Source organism: Falco naumanni, chromosome 2 (assembly GCF_017639655.2).
Source record: "Falco naumanni isolate bFalNau1 chromosome 2, bFalNau1.pat, whole genome shotgun sequence".
Classification (NCBI taxonomy): domain Eukaryota; kingdom Metazoa; phylum Chordata; class Aves; order Falconiformes; family Falconidae; genus Falco; species Falco naumanni.
Window position 1 is genome coordinate 15497701 of NC_054055.1, and position 26901 is coordinate 15524601.

The 26901-nt window shown below is 47.1% G+C and overlaps 1 protein-coding gene across 1 annotated transcript in view; it reads left to right on the top strand.

Moving 5' to 3' along the window:
• The window catches only part of SLC7A1 (solute carrier family 7 member 1), a 46901-nt gene extending 20825 nt beyond the window's left edge, over window positions 1-26076 (top strand). The window contains exons 2-12 of the mRNA XM_040583765.1: window positions 2299-2682; window positions 6815-6973; window positions 9241-9415; window positions 11292-11416; window positions 12732-12954; window positions 13773-13912; window positions 15569-15671; window positions 17404-17615; window positions 17920-18068; window positions 20408-20516; window positions 21259-26076. Of these exons, the coding sequence (XP_040439699.1) occupies window positions 2313-2682; window positions 6815-6973; window positions 9241-9415; window positions 11292-11416; window positions 12732-12954; window positions 13773-13912; window positions 15569-15671; window positions 17404-17615; window positions 17920-18068; window positions 20408-20516; window positions 21259-21368 (1875 nt within the window). The 5' untranslated portion in view covers window positions 2299-2312 and the 3' untranslated portion in view covers window positions 21369-26076. The remainder of the gene's footprint in view (window positions 1-2298; window positions 2683-6814; window positions 6974-9240; window positions 9416-11291; window positions 11417-12731; window positions 12955-13772; window positions 13913-15568; window positions 15672-17403; window positions 17616-17919; window positions 18069-20407; window positions 20517-21258) is intronic.
• The last annotated feature ends 825 nt before the right edge of the window (window positions 26077-26901 follow it).

A 26901-nucleotide genomic window follows, 5' to 3' on the forward strand; every position in this document is an offset into this window, starting at 1 on the left:
TCTGAATGAGGACAATGGTGCTGGGATGAAGGCACAGTGTGGTCTGAGGAAAATGGCTACAGCCAGTGGGAGCAACACTCAGAAGAGGAGGGTGGGGGACAATTAATCAGAAAGAACCAGGGCATAAAAATGGTGGTGAACCAGCAGAGTGAAACCTCTGCCAAAGCAGGAGGTGGTGCCTATTGGCTGGAAAAGAGTGAAGAGAGAAGTGAGTTTACCTGTGAAAGACTGGCAGATCCACCTGACGGTTTTATTTGATAAGAGGCACAGGAAAGGTGGGGGGGCACTATTGTTTATTTTACTTTTAAGGTTAAATTGAAGAATGATAGCTCTCCTTTATCCTGACTTGAATAAAGCTTTTGCGGTGCCATACAGGAAGTTTTTTAAAGAAGATGAGGACTAGCAGGTAACTGGCATGGTGCAAAAGGGACTTCTTAGTGAGAAGTCAGGGACTGGGAGAGGAAAACACACTGGTAGAGGAGATACCCACTGGAGTTCTTAGTGGTTGCTCTTTGGATGCTCTTGCTGCTTCTGATGGTTCCTCTTGATGCAACAAGTAGATGGGTGCTAGTGGGATATGCTGCTGTTCAGAGGGTGGTTCAGAGGTGGACAGTTGCAGGCAGAGCAAGGGACTGTCCGTATCTTTGGGGCTTGGATCACTTACCTTTGCAAAATGAAGGCTGAGAGGTTATGTCTGATCTCTAAAGGTTCACTGGGGTCACCGCTCAAGTGGGGAAAGGCCATTCTTGGCACAAGAGCATGTGAGTAAATGCTGCTGGCCAAAGCATTTTGGCTGGAGTAGAGGAGTTTTGGTGGAGCTTTCTAACAGTGGACGTAAGGCACCTAGAAGTTTTTAAGGGAAGGCCTGATGTAATGCCATGGTTGCCTGTGACAGCTGGGGCTAGGCAGTGTAAAGAGCAAGAAATTCCTTCTGATGCTGTGAAGAGGAGGTCTCTAGCTGTTCTCTAAAGGCAAGGACAATTTTGAAGCAATGTACGTAATTTTTTTCAGAAAGAGTAAGACAGAACTTCCATACCCAGGCTGTGTCCAAGGACATACATCTTCAACGGGCAGGCTCCCTAACAGCATTAGTTCCACAAATGTCCTCAAGGACCTGACACCCCCCAACCGCTGGCCATGCTAGTTTGACCGATTGTGTACTATTACTGTCTGTGTTAGGTGGACACCTATGCAGATGGTGAAATTTGTAGGCTTGGCGAGTTACATAGCTAAATCTTCCCCTGGGATAGCACTGCAAGATACATGTGTCTAATGGGAAAAGGATTTCCTAAGGGATTCCTCCACAGAGAGGGGTTTACTTTACCCTGCTGCTAATCCCATGATAAAGTGCCAAGCAGGGGAGCTGCCCCGGAACTACTTGCATGCAGAAGCACTGTGCCATCAGGTTCGTAGACAGGAATAGCGCAGTTGCTGCAATGGGACTATGGCTGGAAACCTGTCCCATGGTTTCATCAAACACCCCCATCCTGCAGTCTTGGGTGGGACAGGGGGGTTCAGGGAGCCCCACTGTGCTCTCGCTTCAGTTGTTGCAAATGCAAAATAGCTCCAGCCTTTGCCTCAACGTAACCACGTTAAAACTTGATTCTGTGTGTCCTTTTTCCTGAATTATGTCTGTTTCAGCCTGCGCAGTTGTTGGCAACAGCAGCCTGTGCTACTGCCTGTGGCTGGAGCTTAGAGAGGGGAAATGTCCCAGCGGGTCTGTTTGACTGCAAATGGTGTCACTGACTGCAGCGTGTAGTCGTGTTGTGCTCTAGGGACAGTAGCATGTGTGGTGCCTTATTCTGGGATGTAATGCTCATTTCTTAGCGCACTCTGAGACATAAAAAATATGTATAAGTACATCTCTCTCTCTCTCTCTCTCTCTCTATATATATATATATATATATATATGTCTTTTATTAATTCTCAGCCCTGGAAAACAGTTCTGAAATCCTAAAGATGGGCTTTGCATTTTTGGCTTGCCCACTTGTCTGTGGACTGGGTAGTTGTGGAGTGGGGTGGGAGCTGGGGTGTAGTGCTGCATCTCTCCTGGGATCACGCAGGCTTCGCAGCGTGAACTGGGAGCAGGAAGCAGAAAATGCTTTGGTTTTGTCTGTTTTAATTCCCTGTGCTAAGCCTGGGTAAAATGCTGAAGGAGACATTCTGCCATGTAAAAAGATGGAAGGTGGGAAGGCTCGTTTGTTGAAATGTCACGGGGCTGTAGCAGTGCACCTGTGCAGTGATGCTGTTTCAGAGGGTATCCTGGTCGAGGTAATGATTGCAGCATCTTTTTTGCAGGCCCAAACACGAAGATGGAGTGTCAGAAAATTATCAATTTCGGAAACCAGCTTCTTCGCCGGAAAAATGTGGACTGCACTCGAGAAGACAGTCGGCTTTCACGATGCCTCAACACATTTGACTTAGTGGCTCTGGGTGTAGGCAGCACTTTGGGTGCAGGTGTCTATGTACTGGCTGGAGCTGTGGCACGGGAAAATGCAGGACCTGCCATTGTTATCTCCTTCTTGATTGCTGCCTTGGCTTCAGTGCTGGCCGGACTCTGCTACGGAGAATTTGGTGCTCGAGTTCCTAAGACGGGATCAGCTTATCTCTACAGCTACGTGACCGTGGGCGAGCTGTGGGCCTTCATCACAGGGTGGAATTTAATCCTCTCCTATGTTATCGGTAAGTATGGCAGGTGCAGTGCAAGACCTTAGCGTTAGTGTAGGATGGCAGCCTTGTTTGGGCACATGTGTTACTGACAGAAAATAGGTGCTGCACTCCCGCACTCACCGAGGATTTCAGGACTTGCCTGTGGGGTGTATTGTTGGTGGCTCTGGTCAGTCGAGGTGAGTGGTGTGCTGCAGGCTGAAGGTTTGTCCCGAAGCTGACTGATTGCTGCTGTGATTTCCTTTGAATCTCCATGCCGTCCTTTTGGCGTCCCTTGGCTGCTGCACACTTGCTGGGGACAAAAGTGTGTTCCCTCTGCTGGGAAAGAAGCCGCTGATGGAAGGATGCTTTCATACAGCAGTATCAGTACTCTTGGCCTGTTAAGGGTTAATTCATGGTCCCTTTGAGGCCTCGAGATCAGAGTTTTGTCTTGTGAATGGCTGCAGGATCAAGTTTAAGGGTGGTCTGCAGTTTCACAGTCTCTGAAACATCTAAACCAAATCCCTTCTAAGCCCTTGACTCCCGCTAGGAGAGGCCTTGGATCAAGCTCAGAGCGTGCAGTGTACAGCTCAGCTGATGCATTAGATCTAAGCCACACTTTGGTAATTAAAGATTCGTGTCTTTTTAGGCACGCTGTCATCATGCCTGTAATTAAGGCTGCAGCCAACATGCCAGTTGAGAGTGAAGACTTACTAGTTAAAATGAAAGACATTGTTATGCTAAATTATTAAAAGGAGGGTGTTTTTTTTAAAATGCATTTTATGCCATGTGTAAGTGTAACTGTGGAGATCAGCTCCCATGGTGCTGTGGAGGCTAAGATCATATGAAGACCCATACAGTGACACAGCAGTTACTTGGCTGAAATGCTGGCTCTGCTTTGTTTGCTACCTGAAACCTTTTCCTGTGCCTCTTTTTTTTTTTTTTTTTTTTTTGTAATATAAGAAATGAGATGATGAAAAGCCAGAGTCAATTAAACTCATCTCCTTAGGAAACACACGTCCTGTGGTTCTTTTATGAATCAGGTTGACTGCAAGGAGGGGATAAAAATAGGGTTTATTTAAAATTAAGTTTATCATTTTCTTCAGATTTCTGAAATGGACTCTGCTTAAGCTACATGTAGAAAAATTGAACAGGCTTCTTGGTCATTTATCTTCTGTTCCAGAAAGGTAATGATAAATCGTCTCCTCCATGCTACCTCTCTAGGTATGTGGCCCTTCTCACCATAATATTGGACCACAAAAATGACTGGCATAGGCTGTGGATGCTGTCCCAAAACCTGATTCTGCAAATACATGATGAAAAGATTTCCATACTGGATGTTACAGTCCCAGGATCTGGGCCGAGGCTGGTATTTCTGAGATTTTTTTTTTTTTTTTTTTTTTTTTTGTCCTCTTATAATGGCTTGTGAAGCACTTCCTCAGTTTTTATTTTGGAGTGGGCTGCTCAGTGTGTTATCACAAGGCAGAAAATTCACTGAAAAAAATAAGTGGATGTTATCCATTAATGTGTTCAAACACAACTTTGTTACTTTTAATTCACTCTTGTGACAAAAATATGTGTTTGCATGTTTGAAACTGCCTTCCTCATAACTTGGGAGGAAGGATGGCTAAGCAGGAAAAACAACTGAGGGAGGGTGTGAGCTGTATCAGGTCTCCTTTTTTTTTTTTTTTCCCCTGTATCTTACCCAGCCTTTCTCCCTGTACTAACTGCCTCTCTTGTGAGCAAGGACAACTCGCAGCAGTTGGCAGGCACATGTTGCAGTTCAGAGCTGTGGATTGAGAGGGGGCAAAAAGCCAATTTTTTTCATGGCCATGCTGCAGAAAATGCCAAGCAATGCCCCTGAAACTAAGTGGTGGGAGCTTGCATCTGTAAGGGGCTTGGCTAACTTGGTGTTTTTATGCTGAGGTTCTCGGACAGCTGTTCAGAAAGTATTGTGGGGGTGGAAAAAGAAATCCTGGGGTCCCGGGATGGGTGGCCAACAGGTTGTTGACTTGTGACTTGGCTTGGAGGAAGACTAGTGTGGGGTCTTGGAGGTGGGTGATGGGTAAAAATGGGCATCCAACTGATCGGTTGTGGTCTAGACAGAAGGAAGGTGTCCAGGACTAGGATCTGGTGTGAACTTCCTTCTGGGACGATGTGGGTTTGGGGAACCATGCCAGACTGTGGGGAAGCGTTTCAGGAACTGGAACCTGGTGAGGGCTGATACTACGATGAGCATCCCTGATGAGTAGTTGCCATTGGGGTTTCCGGGGGCATGTGGTGACCTCCTAGCCTGTGCCTGTTCCTGCAGTGAGCCCTGCACCTGAGCTCCGTGGCTGTCCTGGGAGCTGTGTGCTGCAGGCAGGAGCCAGCTTGGTCTGGTGAGGTTATGCTGACCCAGAACTAGTAAATCCTCCTTGGTACAAGGCAAATGTCTTTGCACTGTTCTCTCTAGCAACATTAAGGTATTATCCAGGTGCCTGCAATGTTGGAAGAATGTCAGATTCCCCCTGCTCCCTCAGGGCTGTTGGTTACAGAGAGTTTGGGATAAATGGTTGGTAGTTACATAGAACTGGAACGCAAGCAACTGGCATCTAATATAATACATGCAGGAGCTGGTTGTTCCTGTCCTACAACATGAAATATTAGAGCCAGGACAGAAAAAAAAAAAAACCCAAAAAACAAAAAAAACCAGCACTAAAGAAATGGCCTCTTCCATCAAATCGTGCCAAAGTTAAGCTGAAAAATTGTAATGTGGTATACAATAACTTCTGGAGCTTTTCAAGATTAAATCAACAGCACTGATGTCCCAGCTCTTTAAAAGCGTTCACACTGTGCACTTCGCTGTCTCGGTGAATGGCCGTCTCCAGGCAGGCCCGTTCTGCAGCTTACTTTTTATACTTTTGCCAAGCTGGATTGGGGCAGTGAGCGTTCCCAGCTTTGCTGCAGGTGCTGCCCACAGCTGCTGCAGAGGATTTGCTGTAGGTGAGCACAGATACTGTTAGACACGATTGCAGCTGCCGGAGTTGGGACCTGAACACCCGCGGACAGGTGAGTGTGTCAGGACAAACTGTCCTAGGTAGAAGGAGGCTCCTGACAGCGTTCTCTGAGGAACTGCTCTGCAAACTGAAACCAAACCAACCTCTTTTTTTAACTAGGTAATTATGTACAGTAGTAATTCTAGCATGCAATTAGATGTGGTTATATATAGTATACCGTATAAGACACGGGGAGTATAACTATAACTTTAATGCATGAGAGAGAAAAATTGGCTGTTACCCAAACCTACTTATTTTACACAATGCTGTCACTGTCTGGTGCTAGCTTTTTGTTGTTACTATTTCAGTCTCTGAAATTACTCTTCTGGCCTAGACCATGTCTTGGACTTGGCCTTCCTGAGGCTCCAGGTTCAGTTCTCAGCCTGGCAAGCTGTGCATGGTGTGATGCTCTCAGGAACCGCAGCAGCCCCAGCGGGGGAAGCCTAAGCACTTGCTGCAGGCAGGAGGAGTTGTGCCACTTGTTGGGATCATCACCAGCATCCTGCAGTAGGCTGACTTATGGTCAGATAGCCTGTAAATTGCATCAGTCTTTACCCGCCTTGGATGCTGTAGCGCTGGAGGGCAGAGCAGACTTGCATGCTGCTGGAGCGCAGAGCTTGGTGAGTGTTGTGGTTCAGGCTCTGGTGCTCTAGTGTTGCGCTGCTGGACGCCACATGGCTTCTGTAAGGTCCCTCTGCCTGGGCTGCAGTCACCCAGCTGGGGCTGTCAGGGACTTCTGCAGCACAACACTTAGACCTCTCTAGTAGCAGAAATTACCAGGTTTGGGGGAAGTTCAGGCTGCCGGGGGTGTAAGGAAAAGGTCAGTTTAAGCAGTATCTAAGGCAAAGCTGAGGTTTACTAAGAAGCTGAACTACAAGGATTTTTTTTATCTTGTCAGCTGAGCATGAGCCTGAGACCCACCACCTGTGTGTGTTACCATCAGAGTAGATACCAGGCATGAGTACAGGCTGCGGGCTGGATCTGCAGAGGAAAGCCTACTCCCAGCACCTGAGAAGCGTGCACAAGGTTGCTTTGAGTCCCTCCATTGTGAAAAACCTTGCAGGGTGCCCCCGGTTTGAAACATGTGCCAGCCACAAAGGGTGATCTGTGTCCTTTCTGTCCTCTGGCAGGAACTTCGAGCGTGGCCAGAGCGTGGAGTGCGACGTTTGATGAAATCATAGGCCAGCACATTGAAGAATTTTGTAAAAAATACATGACGATGGATGCTCCTGGAGTGCTAGCAAAATACCCAGACATCTTTGCAGTGGTGATAATCATCATCCTAACAGGTAAAACCTTGGAGAGGTTTGTGAGTCTTGGACCTCCTCCTGTAATTTCATTCTTTGCTTTTGGAATAGGCACAAAGTTTTTTGGAGAACATATTAAAGACTCTTTCTTTGCTACAAGTGTTGGATTGACCTACATAGCTGCTGTGGAGTTAGCACAGGACAGAGCCCGTTTACAAGGTTTTTAATTAAAGGGGAGTGTTCTTGATTTTTTTTTTGAGCCACTTTTAAAACCTTCAATCAAATTTTATGCAAGGAAGAAAAGAAAAGATGATTTGTTACCCTCAATCAGGTATGAAAGTTTAATCCTTCCCTCCACAAATCCTATTACACAAGAATTTCATTCTGTTGCTCTATCAACCTTATTCCCCCTTTGATAATCTGCTAAGTTTTGGTGCCTTGAGCCAGGAAAGTGGGGAAAAAACCCCACGGAAGTCAGTAACAACCTCATGTACTCCTGTTTTGGGTTTTTAAAAAATACATATGGGCTTCAGTTTGCATCAGTGAATGGAAGAGTCCAGAGAAATAAATGTGGGATCAACAGTCAGGCCCTCTCTTTTTCTAAAAATGTGCAAAGGCTTTGATCGGAATTTGGAAGTTTTGAAAATTCATGAAATTAAAACCTTTCTGAACTTCTACCTCTACTCCAACTGGGTCTTGCAAAGCATTCCCAAATTTAGGCATATTTTAACAATTATGCTTCTCATGTACCTCTCTGTGGCTGCTAGAATGCAGAAGCTGCAGCGTCACCCCAGCTGAGTTATCCTGGCATTTCCCACTCTGATCAGAATGGCAGTCTCACAGCATGAGCTGTGCTCCCGAGGACAGGCTTCAAAAGCAAGGGATGCTTTGGCATCTGGGTTTGCATTTGGATCTAGGACTGTGTTGAGGACTGCGTTGAGGACTGCTCAAGTCAATAGCAGCCCTCTCTTTTCAGGACTACATCTAAATAGGAGAGATTTTCCTCTTTGTTTATTTGTATATAATAAGTATTGCTCAAATTTCAAATTAGAATCTGGTCTTTCACCTCAGATACAATTTATTAGGACTCCTTGCTTTAGCTCTACCAAGGCATAAAATTACACAGATCACAGATGACTTTATTCCCCTGCATGGAGCAAGTTCCCTGGATTTTAATAAAAAATGCAAACCATTCTTTTCTACAAAAGCTGCTGAATGACCACCTTTAGTCCCAAATATAAGCACTACAAGTTTATTTCAGCTTGTACTGTCTTGAGCTTTGGATTTTTACAAGGTACCTTACAAGTTTTGCTGGGCAGGGAGACAGTTTTATCAAATACTTCCCTGATGTGGCTGTCTCGGCTGATTTCCTATTTTAATAGAAGGAAAGGTAAGTGCACAGGACGCTCCCCTCTCCTTGAAGGGCCTTGGAATAGCAGTAAGGACACCCTGTTGTGCTTGTCTTCTCCCTCAAGCCCATTTTTTGCCCCCTCCCTCAGCTGCCACCGTAGGTTTCTGTTAAAGGTTTGTGTTAAACGGTTTGAGTTCTTGAAAGTCAAGTCACCTGAAGAGCAAGCACAGGTTAGCAGAGCTCATCGTTCTGAGAAGCTGAGCTATGCCTCAGTGAGATGCTGGTTGCCAAAGCCTGTAAACGTGCTCTTCTTCACATAGATGCTCTTAAGACCACAGGCTGAAATCCTGCTCTTGCTGAACTCGCTGACAAAGCTCCCTCTGATTTAAATGGGAGCAGAGTTCCCAAGATGCCACCTTCTTCTGTGTTTTCAGCACTAGAAGTAGCTGTCCTCCCAGATTCAGTCCCTGCTCATATTTTCCCCTGCTTCTAAGGAAAGATGTTGTTCATAACTTCTGCATGTGGCCAAGACCTCTAAGACTATTCCTTCATGAAAAAGCACTTAGGGTGCTTTCTCCAAGTCTCTGGGTGGAGTTTGAGGCTGTGTCTAGGTGGCACGGCGTAGCGCCATGAGATGATCGGAGCTGGCATTGAAAGTGCTGGAAGCAGCTTAGCTGTGTTAGCAAAGCACTCTACCAGGGGCCTGTGCCAAATGGGCATGCTGGGTGGGAAGGTGTGTCACATCCTGCACTAGTAATGTCTGGGCTGGAGTCCTCGTCTTCCTTCTGGGTGAGTCAGTCCTGACCTGCCTGAGCTACTTGCCTTTGTGGAGAAATGAGGGATGAGATGAGATGTGGGCAGAGCACAGCATGAACGGAGCTGGGCTACCTCTGCAAGTCCCCAGTGCTTGTTGCTGGTGGTGAAATACCTGACTGCCTATCTGCCATTTGTTCCCCAGGGCTTTTAATTTTTGGCGTGAAGGAATCTGCCCTCGTGAACAAAGTGTTCACCTGCATCAACATCCTTGTCCTCGGCTTTGTCATGGTCTCTGGCTTTGTGAAAGGATCTGTTAAAAACTGGCAGCTGACTGAAGAGGATGTTTACAACACCAGCCACAGCATTTACAGACACAAGTAGGTTGGATCTTTTCTTCTCGTGTCTGAAATGGATGCATCTTCAACGGTACATTTATAGGGGAAGTTGTGATGTAGAAAACAAGTGCATGGGATAGCTCCCTCCTTTTGGAAGCCAAGCTGCCTTCATTGGATGTTTGCTAAAAGCAGGCTATGCTGATGGGCCGAAACTGATAGAAGATAGGCTGTGTGAGCATGGTCCCTGCTGCAGAACTGACCATTTCCAGCCTCATGACCAGTACAGCATCCAAATATGAGAGAAAAGAGCCTTAAAACAACCTCCTATTCAAGGCTACACCAGGCTGGTTCTGGTACCTGTATGAAGCCATGACCAAGTATAGCTCTGTAGTTTCTTTGGGCGCTTGGGCAATATCCTTGAGGCACCTTTGTACCTTTTGGAGACCTTGTCCCAAACGCCTCAGTAGAATGAAGGCAAGTTGCAGATTATTTTAATGCATTGCAGCAAGCATATCACAAATCCATTTTTAATGACATTTTTCTACTTGGCCAAAATCCTGTCTTCCTATACAAGATCAAAATTAAGGCGCTTACAAGGGTTGCCAGTGATATAAGGCTGTTTGGTTTTGCTTGAGACTATGCAACGTGCCCTGGGGGCCTTTACATATCTCCATGTACATCAACTTGGTCCTGGCTTGCTATCTAAACTCTTTATGCTGGCTTGCGAGGAAGCACAGTTTGACAAAAACTGGAGAGATTCATAAATGTTGCATGGGTCAAATCTGGCTTGTGTACAAGCTGTTTATTGACCCACTCTGCGAAATGCAGCCTGCTGCAAATTGCTTCCATAGGAAAGGTGCCCTTCTCCTTCCCTGCTGCTATGCCCGTGCAAGGAGCAATTAGTGCAATAGCTTCGAAGTGTAACTGTAGCTTTTAGACCCGTAGCACTTACTATTTTTGTAAAATCTATCTGGGGTTTACTTCACTTTATCACCATTTCCAGAGTTATCTACATTTGGGTTGTGCTATTTCTGCAAATAACAGGCCGGTTTTCATCTTAAGTCTCAACAGAGCTTCTATGAGAGAGTTCAGATGCTTATACCTGATAAGACTTGCAGATTTGGGATTTATTTTAATTTAATTGCCTTAATTCATCTTTACAAAGGCTTTTCCTTGAAAAAATGACCTGTCACTTGAACTGAAGAGTGTGTTATACATGACAAACACCGGCACGTGGATCTGGGGTCTTGACCCAGAGCGCACTGGGATCAGTATGTGTCTGTCTGTTGACTTTGGATGAGGCTCAGCAAAGCACTTGGTGCATCAGGGATGCAGGCTCTCTGCTCCCTCGGGGTCCCAAGCATGGTTTGGTTATGAGCTTGGCACGGGGAATTTTGAAAATGGAGGATTGGGTAGATGTATGACAGTCGTGGCACCGTGCTTTGCTCTATTGTCTACTCACCTACACTTTATTTGAGTCCATCTTAGGTGAAAGTGGATGTTTTATATGTTTCTCAGTCTTTAACTTTCATAATTAGATGCTGTGCTTTTTCAAAAGCTTATGTTTAAATGAATATGCGTATCTACACACATGGGTAATATTAGGAGAGGGATTTTAATATTCATGCTATTTTCTCCCTGTCTGAGCCAAGACATTTTTATCCACCCTCAAAAACAGGTGGTGGGAACAAACCGTGAACCGTTTTTATTCCGTGCATTCCCCAGGCTGTTGCAGGCCAGCACAAAGCTCAGCAGTGGGTAGGGCTTAGCATTTTGCCTGGTAATTTTATGCTAGCCTGTGAAAGAGAGAACGTGTTCCTTCGAACTCCAGCTTTGGGTTTTTTTACGAGATAATGTGAATAGTTTTGTTGCTCCCACCTAGGCAGGATGACTTCTAACCCAATGCCGTGCCTTTTAGTCAGTCACAGGAAGAAAAGCTCCATGGTGTCGGAGGGTTTATGCCCTATGGATGGAAAGGAGTCCTCTCAGGGGCAGCCACGTGTTTTTATGCTTTCGTGGGATTTGACTGTATTGCTACTACAGGTAAGGGCGAAGATGTCTTCACTCTGGTTATGAACCTGGTTGCTGGTAGATTGGCTTTCAGTACAGCACAGGTAATGAGTAATTCAGGGCAATGCATTCATCATTCTTCTGAACCTCAGCCCAAAATATATTTTTGTCTCCTAATAGTCAAAGTGCTGAGTGTGTCCAGGTCCCGGGGTGCCTGAGTGTTGACTTCTAGCTGCCGTGGCAGGCAGCTAGACTGTATAACCCACAAAACGAGCTTTCTCCCTTCTTCGCCTGCAGGGCCCAGGCTCATGGATGGTCACTGACGACACTTACCAGGTCAGACTCTACAGAAAACACATCCAGCTTTACCAGTTAGGCACACAGGGAAGGCCCAGGTTCAGATGCCTTGTATGACTGGTGAAGTTTGAACCTCTAGCTCCAGATGATGCTTTAATTGACAGGTTATTCTGCAGTAGGGTTCTTCAGTGCCTTCAGCTGAAGAAGCTCCACTGGCTTGGAGTATTTAAAGAACCAGAGAAAATGAGCCTCTGGGGAGTCATTTGCAGCCTGAAGCCGTACCTCAAAATCAGGGGGAGTTTTTATCTCCAAAGGTTCAGAGATCTTCTGGAAGAGAAACCATTAGCATTTTCATATTTCCCCTGGCTAAGAAGAATCTCAGTTCCCTGGAGAAAGGAAGGATTATCCTTAATTTCACATTTGGCAAGAATTGAATTGCTTCAGAGCTGAAGCAGAGGAGGGGGAGATCATCACAAAGACAAATAAAGCAGTACTGCTTCTTGTTCCAAGGAGTTTGAGAAGTGCTTGCTCTGTTAGTCCAGCCAGCCCTAGGGCCTCTCCTTGGAGAAGAAACACATTCATCTGCCTTTGACTTAGGTGCATGGGTCTCTGCTTATTGGTTCATCCTCCTGAAATGCCAAACCTCAGGGAGCTCTTGCTTTCAAAGAGCTGCTTTGTAGGACAGGGAAAGCTCAAAGCTGTTTCTTAAGCAGTGCCTGAATTCAGAGGATTTTTTTTTTATACATTTGTCCCAACTTGGTTGTAAAAAATTTTCCATAAAAACTAGAGCGAGTCCTTTTTTAAGAAGGATTTTCACAGATCTTTGTGATTTCCAGGTGCTGACAAATGTTTGTCAGGAGTGACAGGAGCAGCAGGAGTGGGAGTGATCAGGCTGTGGTTTGCCACGTGGACGAGGCAGGCCATCAGCAGCATCACGGCTGAACAGTGCCTCACTGCCTGTGAAGCCTTTGAAAGCCCCAGCCAGCATGCCGTAGGTTGGGATAAAGTTCTTGCTCATCATTTAGCTGATATTTCAATTTCTTTCTTCTAGGTGAAGAGGTGAAAAACCCTCAGAAGGCCATTCCTATTGGCATTGTGGCATCTCTGCTCATCTGCTTCGTGGCTTATTTTGGTGTGTCAGCTGCCCTGACGCTCATGATGCCTTACTACCAGCTGGATACCAATAGCCCTTTACCCAATGCCTTTAAATATGTGCGTTGGGATGGAGCCAATTATGCAGTGGCTGTCGGTTCCTTGTGCGCGCTTTCTACAAGGTGAGACACTGCTCTTCCTTTGTGCATCTCACAAGGCAAACATGTACCTACCACTTCTTTAAAAAATACTGCATGTCAGGTCTTTGGCTTCACTGTGTTCCCTTGGGTCAAGGGAGCCAAGACTAGGGATGAAATTCAGAGCTATTGACTTCAAAAAGACCAGGATTTTGCCCTGTGATAGATTTCAGAGATGCACATGACTGGTATCACTTCAGGAAGTCCCATCCTAGCAGCAGACCCAGCAGGTGCATCTCTGGAACATAAATCTGGATTGAGTGACTAAGACATGGGGACAGCTCCACAGTACAAGCACAATTTTCCTGCAAGACAACCTGGTCTACTGGGTGGAGAGCAGACTTGTGTCAGGTAGTGCAGGGGGCATCTTCTGGAGTGTATGGGGCCTGCCGTATCCGTAGCTGTCTGCAGGCTGCCTGCAGGACAGCTCTCTGGGTGGGAGGCAGGAGGCAGAATATGTCATCCTCTGCACTCTGGAGTCCTGTTGTTTCAGATCAGCTTAGACTTACTAAATTAGGTGAGCAGCTTGTAGGGGCTCATAGAATGTACAGCTCTTTTGCCGCCTGAAAGTCAAGCTCTTTTCATGCCCATGGCGGAGTTTAGATACCCAGAATCTTAGAGCTGTACCTCAGTTGCCAGCTATGAGTGACATGGGTGTGCGGAGAGAGCCTTTGAAGGAGAAGCTGAAGTGAACAAAAGCCACCTGTTCTGTGTTTGTGCTGCCATAAACTTCCTTTTGCTTGTGTGTCTGTGCTCAGCAGGAGGTGATATAAGTACATTATTTCCCCTTTCTGTGTCCTTAGTCTCCTTGGCTCCATGTTTCCGATGCCTCGAATAATTTATGCTATGGCAGAAGATGGACTTCTTTTCAAATTTTTGGCTAAAGTCAATGAAAAGCGAAAAACTCCAATAATTGCAACAGTGACATCAGGAGCCGTTGCAGGTAAGATCCAAAGACTTGTACAAATGCATGGAAAGGATACGTCCTAGGGCATTGTGTGCTCATCCTAGGGACATTAAGTCTGCCTGACTCTAGCCCGCTTATTAATTGGATGTATTGCACAGCATGACATCTCAGAGGGTGCCGTGGGTTTCGAAGCCATGCCCTGGAGGGGCCGGGTGAGCATGAATAGCTCACTGTGTGCCTGTCCCTCTTTCTCAGAGCTTGCTGCTGTCATCCTGCCTCATGCCAAGAATTACCTTCCTCTGCTCCCTGGGTGCTTTGCTGGTCTTAAAAATAATTAACCCCCTGCAAGGTGGCAGCCAGCAGTGCCCCAGCATCCTTGTGGCTGTTTGGCCTGTCTTGGCTGAAGACACCACGCTGCCTGTGGGTAGCTGCTTGGCAGAAGATGCCAGAGCAGGCGGAGACAGGCAGATGGTCCCTGTGGCAGTGGCGTTTGTTAATCAGTTAGTCACAGCTGGCAGCTGTCATGTTCTCCCTTTCCCTCTCCTGGCTCCCAGGAATATGGGAATTAAGCCTCCCACGTGGCAAGGATGAGCGGCTTACCCTGCTCTTGCAGCCACTCCCATCTTCATGATGCCTAGCAAGAGGAGGGGCTGGCTGCTTCCTCTTCACCTTCTGCTGCAAATGCAGGACGAGCCTTCAGTACAGGAACGTGTCGCCTTTGGTGGGGAGTTGCTGCCGCGCTGCTGCCATGGGCTCTGAGCTCCTGTGAAAGGGCTTAGCTACTGTCACTGGGGCTCGCTGAGCCTTCTCACAGCTGCTTCTCTCACATCTTCCTCTTTGGGTGTCATTGGGTCCAGACCCGTGGGAAAAAGAGCCAGATAAAGTAAAAAAATGTCCTTTGCAGTCCCTGCAGGTCTCCTCAGAGTGGCCTGTAGTGCCTGGGACCAACACACGCATGAAAACTGCAGGGGCAGCACTTGCCAGCTGAGCTTGAAGGTTGGGTTAGTTGTTGGGCTCCAGGTGGTGTGTTGAGGGCAGGCTGGGCCAGGTTCAGCTCTGAAATCCCTGCACTGTCGTATGACTGGTGGCATCACCTGAATGTCTAGGGTGTCTGTCCTTCGCTTAGCTGCTTCTCCTTCTGGAGGCCCTTACACAAAGTTCTGTACAGCCAGCGGTTGTACACACTGGTTGATCCTGGTGAAGGAAACCCCTGTGACGAGGCGTGCTACCTCAAGATGCCCTCCTTGAGGCCTGGTCCCATTGTGTGCTCCCAGCACCACAGGAGCGAGGTGCTGCCTGTCCTCTGTTCGTAGCTACTTCCAGGAGATAGTTGTGGCTTTAAGGGTGCTGCAGCTGTGCTGGGGGACTGACAGCGAGGCTGTGGCGTAAACGTCTGCTCATTGCTGGTAGTTGGGGCAACAACGTACCTATATGAGACAAACAGACTGGCATTTACTGTAGTAAATGGCTCCTCTGGTTCCAGCTAGTGAGGCTGTGCTGGGGCAGCCTGCGAGGTTTGGGGTATTGATATGCCAAGTCCTGCCTCTTCGCATCTTGGGACAGCTCAAGCTCCACTGCCAACTCCTGAGCAACAGTCACGTGAGCTACATTGTTGTTAACGCTCCTGAGATGCGTGTGTTCTGCCATGTTACTGACTTTTCTTCCCCCTCTCACCTTTGTTTCCTCCTACAGCTGTTATGGCCTTTCTCTTCGACCTGAAAGATCTTGTGGATCTCATGTCCATCGGGACCCTCCTGGCTTACTCCTTGGTGGCAGCCTGCGTGTTGGTACTGAGGTATGGATGTAGAAACTGCCCCTCTTGTACCACACGGACCAAAATCCACGCAGCAATCAGATGCCCTCATAGTTTCCATAGACCCAGTAAACCCATGAACGTTGCCAGTTACAAGCATGCAAAGAACTTGATTCTTCAAGCTTATGGGGGATTGTGCTAGTTGGAAAGGGGTTCCTCTGAGCTTGGTTAACCCTTGCTCCATGTCACTCCTGCTGTGGTCAACCCTCAGTGCCCTGGGAGATATGCCAGTGGGTGGGGATGAGAGATGAGTGGACCTGACTGCCTGCATCATCATTGCTGTTGTTCCCATTGGGGATACAGTTTCAGGTTGTCTTACTTCTGAAAGGGACTTCAAGATAAAGTTTAGTAGCGGCAAAAAAGCTGAGCATGTATTTGCAAGATTGGTGTCTTAGTGCATGTTTTTTTTAAAAGTGCTGAGCTCCCATAGCTTCCCTAACCTAAGCTGAAAATTGAGTATCTTCATTGCTTGGCACCTCACAGACAACAGCACTCTACCCATGAGAACAGTACTTTGAAGATCATGTTACTGAAAAATACCTTTATGCGTTCAGTGACTTATTCAGAGTCAGGTGGAGGTTTTTTACAAGCTTACAGCAAATGCACTGAACTAAGAACTGTCTTCCAGCAAGTGAAGGGCCAACGCAGATCACTGTGCTTTTGCTGTCCACCCTGCCCCTTGAAAATCCATGCTGATTTTCCTTGCCTTCTTACTTATCCTCTGATTTCCCAGTCTGTTCTTCCTCTTAGGTCTGGAAATGGCTTTTCCATTTGTTTTTGCAAGCTGCTGTATCTATCGTGTGGCATTTTCCCTATCATAGATTGGCAGAGCGGACAGCCTGTCTCTCAGTGGTGCAAGCAGCTGATTTGGCTGGCTAATGAAGTAGCAGCTGAATTGTTTCCGAAGCTGTAAGGTCCTGCCACTAATACCCTGCTGTGGCTGGACCTGAGGATTTCACTGCATTTCTCAATTGGCAGTGTTTCACAAATGCCCTCTTTGCAAACACAGCCCCACAGGAACGATTTTAAGGTGTCTTTTAAAATAACCCTTTCCTTTAGGCTGATGGCTGAGTCACAGACAAAAACTTCTTGTGAAAGAGACTTGAGGCTGGAAGATGTTTCTTCTTTATGTATCCACCTGGGGCTATGTCAGGGCCCTGTTGAATGAGGTGCTGTTCACACACACCCACCAAAAAAATGACGTTCTTTGTTCACCTCTTCCCTGTGTGGCAGCAGACCAGCTAGCAGAAGAGACTGGGATGGAGGAGGACGGGGCACTGGGAATGTGTGCTGAGCTGATAGCTTAGCCATGTCCGTGCCAAGAAGCTAGAGCTGAACTGCCACAGATAACCCAACGGCATGGTTATGCCCAGCTGTCTGTCCCTCTGCTGCTTCTTTCTCCAGTCCTTACTGTCACCCGGTCATGTTTTGGTAACGCAGACGATAGGGTTTGTGAAAAAGAGCACTGTCCAGTTTAAAACACCGACATTACAACCAGGCTGTCGGTGATAATAGCTGACCGTGTTTGCCTACATCATGACAACATTATTCCTCGAATTTCCCTCTGAAACAAGAGGGTGTAGATGTTACATGGGCCTGTTCTGGCACTATAGTGATCAGGGACACAGCCATGACTGTCTGTGTGGCTTTTAAATGAACAGTAGGTACCCTGTGCCAAACCAATATGCTCTTCGTTTCCTTTCCCTTTTCCTAGGTATCAGCCAGAGCAGCCTAATTTGGCATATCAGATGGCTAGGACAACAGAGGAGACGGATAACAACGAGTCTGTGAGCACCAGTGAGTCACAGGCAGGATTTCTTCCAGAGGAAGAGGAAAAGTGTTCCCTCAAAGCCATATTATGTCCACCAAATTCAGACCCTTCCAAATTCTCAGGCTCGGTGGTGAACATCTCAACATTCATCATTGGTAAGCGTGGGACAGCGAGCCAGCTGGTAGGTCCTTGTACTCACCGTGGTGGGAAAGCTTTGGTGAGCTTTTTTTAACAGCCAAAATAACTGAAGATCTACAGGTCGAATTTATGGCTTGAAAAAAAATCCACAGAAGGGGGATGTGGGTATATAGGGGGAAGGGCTCATCTCTTACAGTTAGCTTATCCATGTGTTGCTGTTTCGTTTGCTGAGCTTTCAGATACTGCTTTACCTGCTTGTGGTTTTGGGGTTTTTTTGTCCTGTTCCTAAAAAAATCAGTAAGCTTTGATGTCTGTTCACAGGTTTCCTTATTGTGGGTAGCTGTATCTTGACTGCCCTTGAGCCAAGCATTCTGATAAAGGCTGTATGGATTATCGCTTTTGTCCTTGTTCTCCTTGTCAGCTTCATTATATGGAAACAGCCCGAAAGCAAAACCAAGCTCTCCTTTAAGGTGAGTGTCCTGGGAGGTGGCTGGAGGTGAAAGTGCTTGTTGGACTGTATCAGGAGGGGACACCTGGCCAAACGGACGTGCAGAGAATATAGGCATGATGTGAACTTTTCCGTGCAGGGCTGCCAACAGAGCTGATGGTTTGAGCTCTCCAGCTAGCGTGGCTGTACTCTGCGCTCGTTGCATAAAGGGGTGTCCTACAGAGCCACGCTCAGCCTCTGGGTGCGGTTTCCTCTTGGGGTCTGACCTCAAATGTCAGTGTAGGTGCTTTGCTGCAAAGTGCAGCGTGGCAGAAGCATTGTGGCCAGCCTGCTGCCCAGCAGCACCCCGTGGGCAAGAGCAGGATTGGCACAGGAAGGGGGGCTGAAGGAGTTAGCTGAGACATCGGAGGAGGCGATCGGGAGGGGAAGCCATGTGCTCGGATCAGAGGCAACAGTAGATGACTTGGAAAGAAATGTAAGTGGTGCTGGAGTCCAGGCAGAACCTGGTGCAGAGATGTGGCCGGAAGAGTAGGACAGTGCTTTTGAAAGCAGAATGTTACAGGATATGGAAGAGACAAAGACCAAAGGAAAAGGAGATGGTTTTGAAGGACCACATCAGATCACGGATACAGAAGGAGAGGGAACCCAAGAAGCAAGCTTGTGTGGGAGGATCAAAGGGGTACTTGCTAAAAGGCTCTAAGGAAGTGCACTTTCACATCCTACTTAGTCCCAGTGGAAACTAGGGGATGCCCGTTCCCTCTTTAACAGCCTCAGGTATGAGTAACTATCATTTTCCTGCTCTGTCCAAGCACACCATCCTTTTCGTATTAAAGAAACACTGTGATGGTTGGGTTCTCTTCCCCCAGTACAGTCCTGCAAGTCATGTTTTATCGTATTGATTTCAGGCTGTTTCCCCGATTTATTAGATTAGTTTGGGATTTTAATCCCATCCTCCAAACTGCTGTTATTTTGACTGCTTTTCAATTACGGTTTTTCAGTAAATTCTGATTTTAATAATTTGATCCAACCAGAGTTGCCCAAGGTAGTGTTTACAGCTCATTTTGGGGTTATGGTCCCAGAATTGGAAATGGAAATGTCCAGGAGCAGAAAACTTAGCAATTGTCATCTAGACTGTATTTTCTGAACTTCCTTCAGAGGATATCTCATTGCCTTACAGTCAGGATACTTTACCTCCTTTTTTTCCCTTCAGCCACTACCCTGTCCAAGAAAAAAATTAGACCTGCTACCGCTAAAGCTGTAGTAGCTGTTTCTTATCTCCTTGTTGTCCTTTAGACACTTACAACCTGACTATCGAGTGATTTTTCTCCAAAGCCTATCTGGGAATCCAAGGCTGACTGGTTGGTTCCCCAGTTGGTTTCCTGTATTTCTTTTTAATAGGTAATTTGTCTCCCTTCTCCGGTCTTCAGAGACCTTACCAGTCTACCAAGAGCTCTAATATGCTTCTTAGTAGTTCAGAGATCACTTCTGCAATCTCTGGGTACATAACTCACCTGCCTAGGGAGATTTCATTTGTCCCTGCTGGCTTGACAAAGCCTAATTTAGAAAAACATTATTCTTCTGTTTTCTAATTTGTGTGCCCATCTCCTTTCTCTAATGATGTGAACAGCTGCTCACCATAATTTATTTTTTTTTGTGAAGCTTAAATCAAGAAAGGCCTACGACATTTTTCTTTTTGTAAATCTCCATTTTCCTTAGGGAGTGAATTCCATTTTCCTCTTAGTTTCAGCGTATTAACAAACCTTTCTATTGTTATAATTTGTTCTTTCTGATTTTGTGTTTATGTGCCTGTGCTATCTTTTTATATTCTGATTTCTGCATTTTGGCTTTACAGTCTCATTCTTCTTTGATTCTCAGATCACTAAGGTGTGTTTAGTACAGCTGCTCTCGTCTCTTGCAATATTTTCTGGTTTTCTTCTGCTCTGGGATAATCTCCTTTGTATTGCTTAGTTACCCTGGTGCCTTCTGAATGAAGTTCCTCAGGTCCTTCCTCTGACATTCCTCTTACCTTCTTCTGTTCTTCAGTAGGTGCCTGTCATAATGCAGTCCTTGGTTTTCCTCTTCTCTCCTTCTCCTCACAAATATTTATGATTGCCACTAAAATTTGCCTATTGCTTCCTTCCAGACCATAGAACAACCATTCTTCAGACAGGTGAACAGCATTGTTCACATCCCTCTGCCACTGTGGACTGATGCTTCCATTTTGGTCTAACCTTGCCTTCTCTCAGATTTGGCAGCTGAAGAGTTGGTAACAGCCATCACTTCCCATTTACAAGGGATGCTGTGTTCTTGTTTGCCATTGATCATCCCTATGGATGTAATGTACCCCTGTTTCTTTTTCAGGTACCTCTTTTGCCCCTTCTTCCTGTCGTGAGTATTTTTGTGAATGTTTACCTCATGATGCAGCTAGACATAGGCACGTGGATCCGGTTTGCAGTCTGGATGCTCATAGGTGAGTTAGAGAGAGTAAAAACTGCTGTATTTAAAGCTGCTAGATTTTGTTAACTATAAATTTACTGTAGCATTCCAGGGAGGAATTCTGCACTCCCATCATCCTTGGGCAACCTTGGTGATTTAACTGAAGCCATTTAGGCAGTGTGTCTCAAGCCTTGTTTTGAATTCAAGTGTCTTGAAGCCTTTGCGAGGACAAAACAACAACTCATGAACCATTTTATTGGTCTTGTTGCCAACAAGAAACCATTGGAGCATTTCTTGTTGGCTGGCCTTGAACTGCAGTCTGGGTGGTGGGGCTTGTGCTTCTGGAGCTGAAGAAGCTGAGCTGTATCCCAGGATGCTCCCCATAGCCATGCAGAGAAGGCTGAATTGCCTGAAATGCCCAGGGAATTTATGATAAAAACAATGAATGTGTAAAATTGGCATCAGGTACAGATGTATTTTACTGGGATGGATGCTGTAGGCACAGAAATAGAGAGAAAGCTCTGAGCAATATGGACTTGCTGAAAAGAATGAGAGTTTTTTCTGATCGGGCCTCCGTTTGGGGCTGAGACAGATTGTCTTCTACAGGCTGGTGCCTGTGTTAATGCCTTTTCTTTCTAAGGCAGGCAGTGGCTGTTTGCTAGCGGCTAGCCATCGGGATGGCTGGATTTACGCTGGTATAACGTGTTGGCGGGTGCAAGTAGCGGTTTCTGTTTCCTTCCAGAGCTAACGGTGCCCTCTTCCCTTGGCTTCCGCAGGCTTTATCATCTACTTTACCTATGGAATATGGCACAGCGTGGAAGCTACCTATGCGGCCTCAGCAGATGCGGAGAGAAACATGGATGCTGGCTCGGACAGCTGTAAATGACTGCATGATTGGCTTGTGGGCAACTGGGGAATGGCTGCGCTGAAGGAAGCTTTGTGGCGGGGATCCTGAACCAGGCTACGTCTGGTTAATCAGTAATGCAGGAATGAGGAAGCGTGATGCAGGACTCCCCAGCCCTGTTGCTGCAGCTTGCGGTTTGCTTAGTAGCACAGTTAAAAGGGATCACAAGGAAAAAAAAAGCCACACCTCTGGTGTACTCCCGGTGACACTGTCAGCTAATCTGGGGCTATGCGCTTCCCTTCCTCCCTCTCCTGCTGTGTTTTTTTTCCAGTGTGTAGAAAGAAAACTGCTTCTGTGTGCCAGTTAACCTTAAATGCTGCTATGAAACCAGGCCTCACAAAGGTCTTTCAGTAGCCCCAGGAATTACCTCCCACGGATGCTCTACCTGATTATACACGGAGCAGATTTTGCAGTGCTACTGTCGGGTTTAGACCAGATCCGTCCTTCACCCAATGCGAGCTGTACCCCACGTGTACGCACAAAAAAAGGCTCTCGCCAAACACTGGCTTTCACCTGGTTAAGAAAGCACCTGCAAGACTCGCGTTCTTTACAGTATCAGGTCTCATAGCTTTTGTCGTATTTAACTTTTTGTTTTGAATTACGTACTCATAGGCTTTAAAGCACACCGCTGCTGTGAAATGTCGGGAGGGTTTGTGGTCGCTGCTTGTCGGGTGAATGGTCGTTTGCCAGCGCGCAGGTAACGGCAGCAGATGCTTCTGCTGTGTATATGCTCAGCAGAGGGATTGCCAGGCTTAGTCACGAAACTGTGTGGTGCGAGTACTAGAATGGCTTGAAAAGAACGGGTGTCTCCAAAGAGCTGTCCTGCCTCTTCGCCTCAGAAGTCGCCGGTGGTGTGGCTGCAGTGGTGGGGTGGCGAGCAGGAGTGAGCCCAGCTCTGGCAGCGAGCGGGGCCCTGTTTTCCTCTCCTCGCATCAGTTTTGTGTGCCAGCCATGTGGTGTTAGCAAAGGGCTTGGCCGTGAGACTTCGCTTTGGCATCGGCTGGTGGAGCACGTTTCTGCCCTGGAAGGGGAAGCACGAGAGAATCCTCAAGGGCCTGAACTTCATCCCTGAGCAGTGCCTGGTGCCTGCCCCCTGCCCCGGGGAGGGCTATGGAGGTGCGATGGGGCTCCTCGGCCGCAGCAGAGTGTGCAGCCCAGAAAACACCACTAAGCTGTAGGCTCTGACTTGCTGAGTTTTCCCTGTGGGGCTGGAGATCATCTCCGGAGCCTGGCTGTTGTGAAAGGTGGGAAATTTGGACTTGAGACCAGGGTCTGTGTTTAGTTGGCAATGCCTTGGTTTTGCTGCAAGATGAAAGTTGTTCTTCATTCTTTCTAATAGCTTTTCCCAGCCAAATTCACTACCCTAGGCTTGTTGAAAGGCGCTTGTTAAAGCATCAGGAAGGTGGGCCGTGCCTGTGTAATGCCACTGGTTTAAATTCACACTTCAGCTTGTACTGAAAAACAAATCATATAATCATGGAATGGTTTGGGTTGGAAGGGACCTTTGAAGATCATCTAGTCCAGCCTTCTTGCCACGGACAGGGACATCTTTCACTAGATCAGGTTGCTCAAAGCCCCATGCAGCCTGACCTCAAACACTTCCAGGGATGCAGCATCCCAGATAGATACTGCAGAAATCCCCTCCCCTGACCTGAGTGGATGCTTTCCTAGGTGTCCTCCACACTGTACTGCTGCCTCTGAACACCAGACGATCTGTGTGTCAGCATGGCTCTGGCTGATGAAAGGACAGGCTCCTGCCCCCATCGTTCAGTTGGGGAACTGAAGAACTTGACCAGGGGTCTGGCATCTGGTGCAGCACAAAGGGGAGCTACACACTCTCCTGGATTACGTGGCTGGACTGTGGAACATCTCTCACAGGTTTCCAGGAAAGACTTCATAGCCTTTCTGCCCACTGAAAGAGTTTTAATCTTGGTTTTCTTCTATACGCTGGGAGGCTTTTCTTGCCAGGATTGGAATTGGAGGAAGTGAAAGCAATGTGTTCATTGCCTCCCAGGTGCATTTTGAGGGCAGTTCCCCCATAAAACGAAGGTAGGGTCTGTTCCAGTTGCTGGGTCTTGACCATCTGCCAGGCTTCTGCTCCTTGAGCATAAACAAATTCTTACTCGAGCAGGGAGAGAAGGATATAGAAATTGAAAGCCACTAGCATGAGGTTTATTTTGTTTAAATGCAGGCAAAGTTGCCACACTCCACAGCCTCCCAAAAAGCACTGAAGATGTGGTGGGAGGGTAAGAAGATGAAAACTCAGAGGGGACTAAAGTTTCCTGTTGTACCAAAAATTTAAGGATGTTTTTCCCTACATTGGGTACCAGCTTCTGAACAATTAAGACATTCAGCAATGACCTTTGTGGGATGAATTCTGACTGGAAGTGTGTTTCCAAAGAAAATTATTTTTAAATATGCAGATTTCTTGCTGTATGTAATTTTTAGGGTTTTTTTTATAAATGTTAACTTATTTTTGCGGACTACTTAGGGATCTGTTCTGGTATTTATATTCCATAACTTTGTTTCAGCTTTTGTGGCATGTAATAGCAGCATGTAGAAGAAGGGGAAGTCCTGATGGCGGTCATTTTTCTTCAAGTTGCCTTTTGTCTGAGAACATTCATAGGAAGACCTTTCTATGTCACCAGATTTCATATTTAAATGTGCCAGCCCCAGAGCCACCTACTGCAAATTTGCTAGTGGAGGTGAGGATCCTTAGCCCCATCTCCTACTCCTGTCATGACTCCTTCCACCCATCAGTTCCCTGGTGGCAGGTGCTGCCGTCTCTTGCTCTTTGTTGCTACTTATCAGATGCAAAAAGGTGGAGGGAGCCCGCAGCCCTGCACAGTGACAGAGAAGTGTAGGTGACTGTCTGGGTGTCACAGGGGCTGGGGTGCGCCGCAGGCAAAGCGCTGCTGGTTTGGAGCCATTTATGCTTGGTCGCAGCAGGGAAGAGGGGGCTGCAGGGGGCCACGCCGGTGAAAACCCTGCTGGTGCAGACGCCACGCGTGGCTGTTTGTCATCAGGGTGTTAGAAGGGTGAAGTTTTAGCTGGCAGTGCTCGCTGTGGGCACTCTCAGCCTTGGTCCATCCCAGATGAAAAACAGCTCCTGTTTGTAGTGTACAGAGGGTGACTGTCCCTGCCCCCATCCCTGCTAACTCAGAGAGCAGAAAGCAGTGTGGTAGGGTATTAACGTTTGTATTTGTGAAACTTGTTTCTGTAGCGATTGCCTTTTACATATTAATGAATTCCAATAGGATTTCTTAAATGACACACACACACCCTGAAAGCCATGTACAAGTCAGCATTGCTGTCATCTGCCCAAACGAATGAAGGGTGACACACAGGTCCAGCAGGCTTGAGGAGCTTGCTTTGAAGCAGAGGAGCAGGAGTGGTGCTGGTTTTCATGCAGCAGGCTCCCCTGCAGTCCCTCCCTCACATGCTTGTCAGCACCCTCCCCTTTCAAGGGAAGCCTCTTCCCTCTGGCAGAGAAACCATCTCTTTTCTAAACCCTTGAATAACCTTGCAACATCTGCTGGGCCCGCCTTTATGGGCAGGTCTTTATGGGTATTTCTTCCTTCCTTTTACCAAAAATTGCACTTTTTCAAGGCTAAATCTATACATACGCAGTGAACCAATGCTTGCTCCTCACAGCCGCCTCCACTTTCCCTGGGGCCATCAGCCTGATTTGGGATGCTGGTGTGCCTGCATCCAAAAGCAAGCTGAAGGCAAAGCTGCTTCACCGGTGCCATCGGTTGCTCTGCTGCTGCTGCTTTGCCTCATGGTTTATCATTCATTTCCCACCCCAGCAGCGATGCCTCCCCCATAAACCCCGCCGGGCTGCCTTATGCTCTGCATTACAGTTGCAAGTGGAGTCTTGTGGGGTGTCTAACAGCCAACTGGAAACCAGATGATCCTGGAACATCTCTGCTAGCAAGAGCCAGACCTCGACTTTTCTCAGGGTATTTGCTCCTGGCTCACGCTCCCAGGCACGAGGTTTATCTAAGACCTGGTGGGCTCCAGCCAGTGAGAGGCACCTTCTCCTCTTGATGCTGTGTGGGACAGTGTTTTGGCAGAGTGACTCGTGGTTTTGGGACAACAGTGGAAGGAAAGGGTTCCCTTGCAGGACGTTGTAGCTTCCAGCTGCACGGGGTGCAAGGAGCAGGAGGAGCCGCTGGCAGCCCGGAGGCGGTGTGCTAGCAAACCTAGTGCAAGTTTGGGCCATGTCAGTAAAGGGTTTTTTACTGACCGAAGCCATGGAAGAGTCTGTATCTTTTTATTTCTTAAGTATTACCCAAAATGTAAATACCTTTTGGTTGTCTGTTTGATGGTCTGTTTTTCTAATGATTTCTCAGAAATTTCTTACAGGTGTGATAAATAATTTTAATGCTGGTTCTGCAAACAAATTTATTTTTTATCTTTTTTATCTTTGTTTTGGTTTCATTTTTTTTGTGTTTTTTTTTTTTTACCGTGTTCATGTAGAAATTAAAGCCTTAAGTTTTAAAATGTGAACCTTGCCCCCAGAGCACTGCGCAGGTGTGTGGCTACTTTTTATCTTGGCGACACTGTTAATACTTCTCCCCTGAACGATGATGCTTTTGGAATTTGGAAATTCACTTGTAATTGTGTGGTACAGCGTTAAGACATATTTCTCGATATCCAAATAAATGATGCCTATTGTTTGCCCTTATTTGCAGGCTTGCCTCTGTTTTCCGGCTTGTTACGATGTCTGCTGACTGTCCCAGTCTCCGCAGGAGAGCGCTTGCTCTGGGAGCTGCTTGTGTTAACTCTGCCCCCATCTTTTGGGTTTGCTGAGACAGGTGGGACAATACGCAGTCGGGGAATTTGCCACAGGCTGGGGTCTGTGCTTAGCATGGAGCAGCTTGTTGCTGCTGACATTGAGGTGAATCTTCCCCTGCCTTGTAGTACCAGTTCAGGTATTAAGTGGGATTTCACGAACCTGCAAAATTAGCCTAAAATTTACCCAGGTAGTGTAAATTTTGCTGGCATTGCAAAATAGGGTTGTCTCGGGATATTAGGATTGCAAATGAATGAGGAGTTGTGCTGGTAGAGTTTTCTGGCATAAGGATTTGCAGGGCAACACTGAAACCACCAGGCAGGAATAGTCTTGTTTGTCCCTTAGCACCACCTGCATCATTTGCATCCTGCTTGTGTGTCCTGTGATAAATGAGGCAGTGGCCCCACAAACGCTGCTTTCCTTCTCTCAGTCTGTGTCCTCCCTACAGCTTCGTCTGTGCTAAATGAGCCAGGAGCCTGGTGAAAAACCTTTCAGGAGGACGTGATCAGGCATGTTCCCAAGGTGGGACGTGCCCTTGCCCCTTTTTCAGTCCTTACGGCAAAGCCTGAGGAGCTCTGTGCTGTCAGGGGGAGGGCAGGGCAAGGGGAGGAGGTGTTGAAATGCAGCCGACCCACCCATGGGAGAGCACATGGGTGTGCTGCTGTGCCCCAACCGCCAGCAGAAATGTTGCCCTCACCACATGCTGAAGCATGTGAC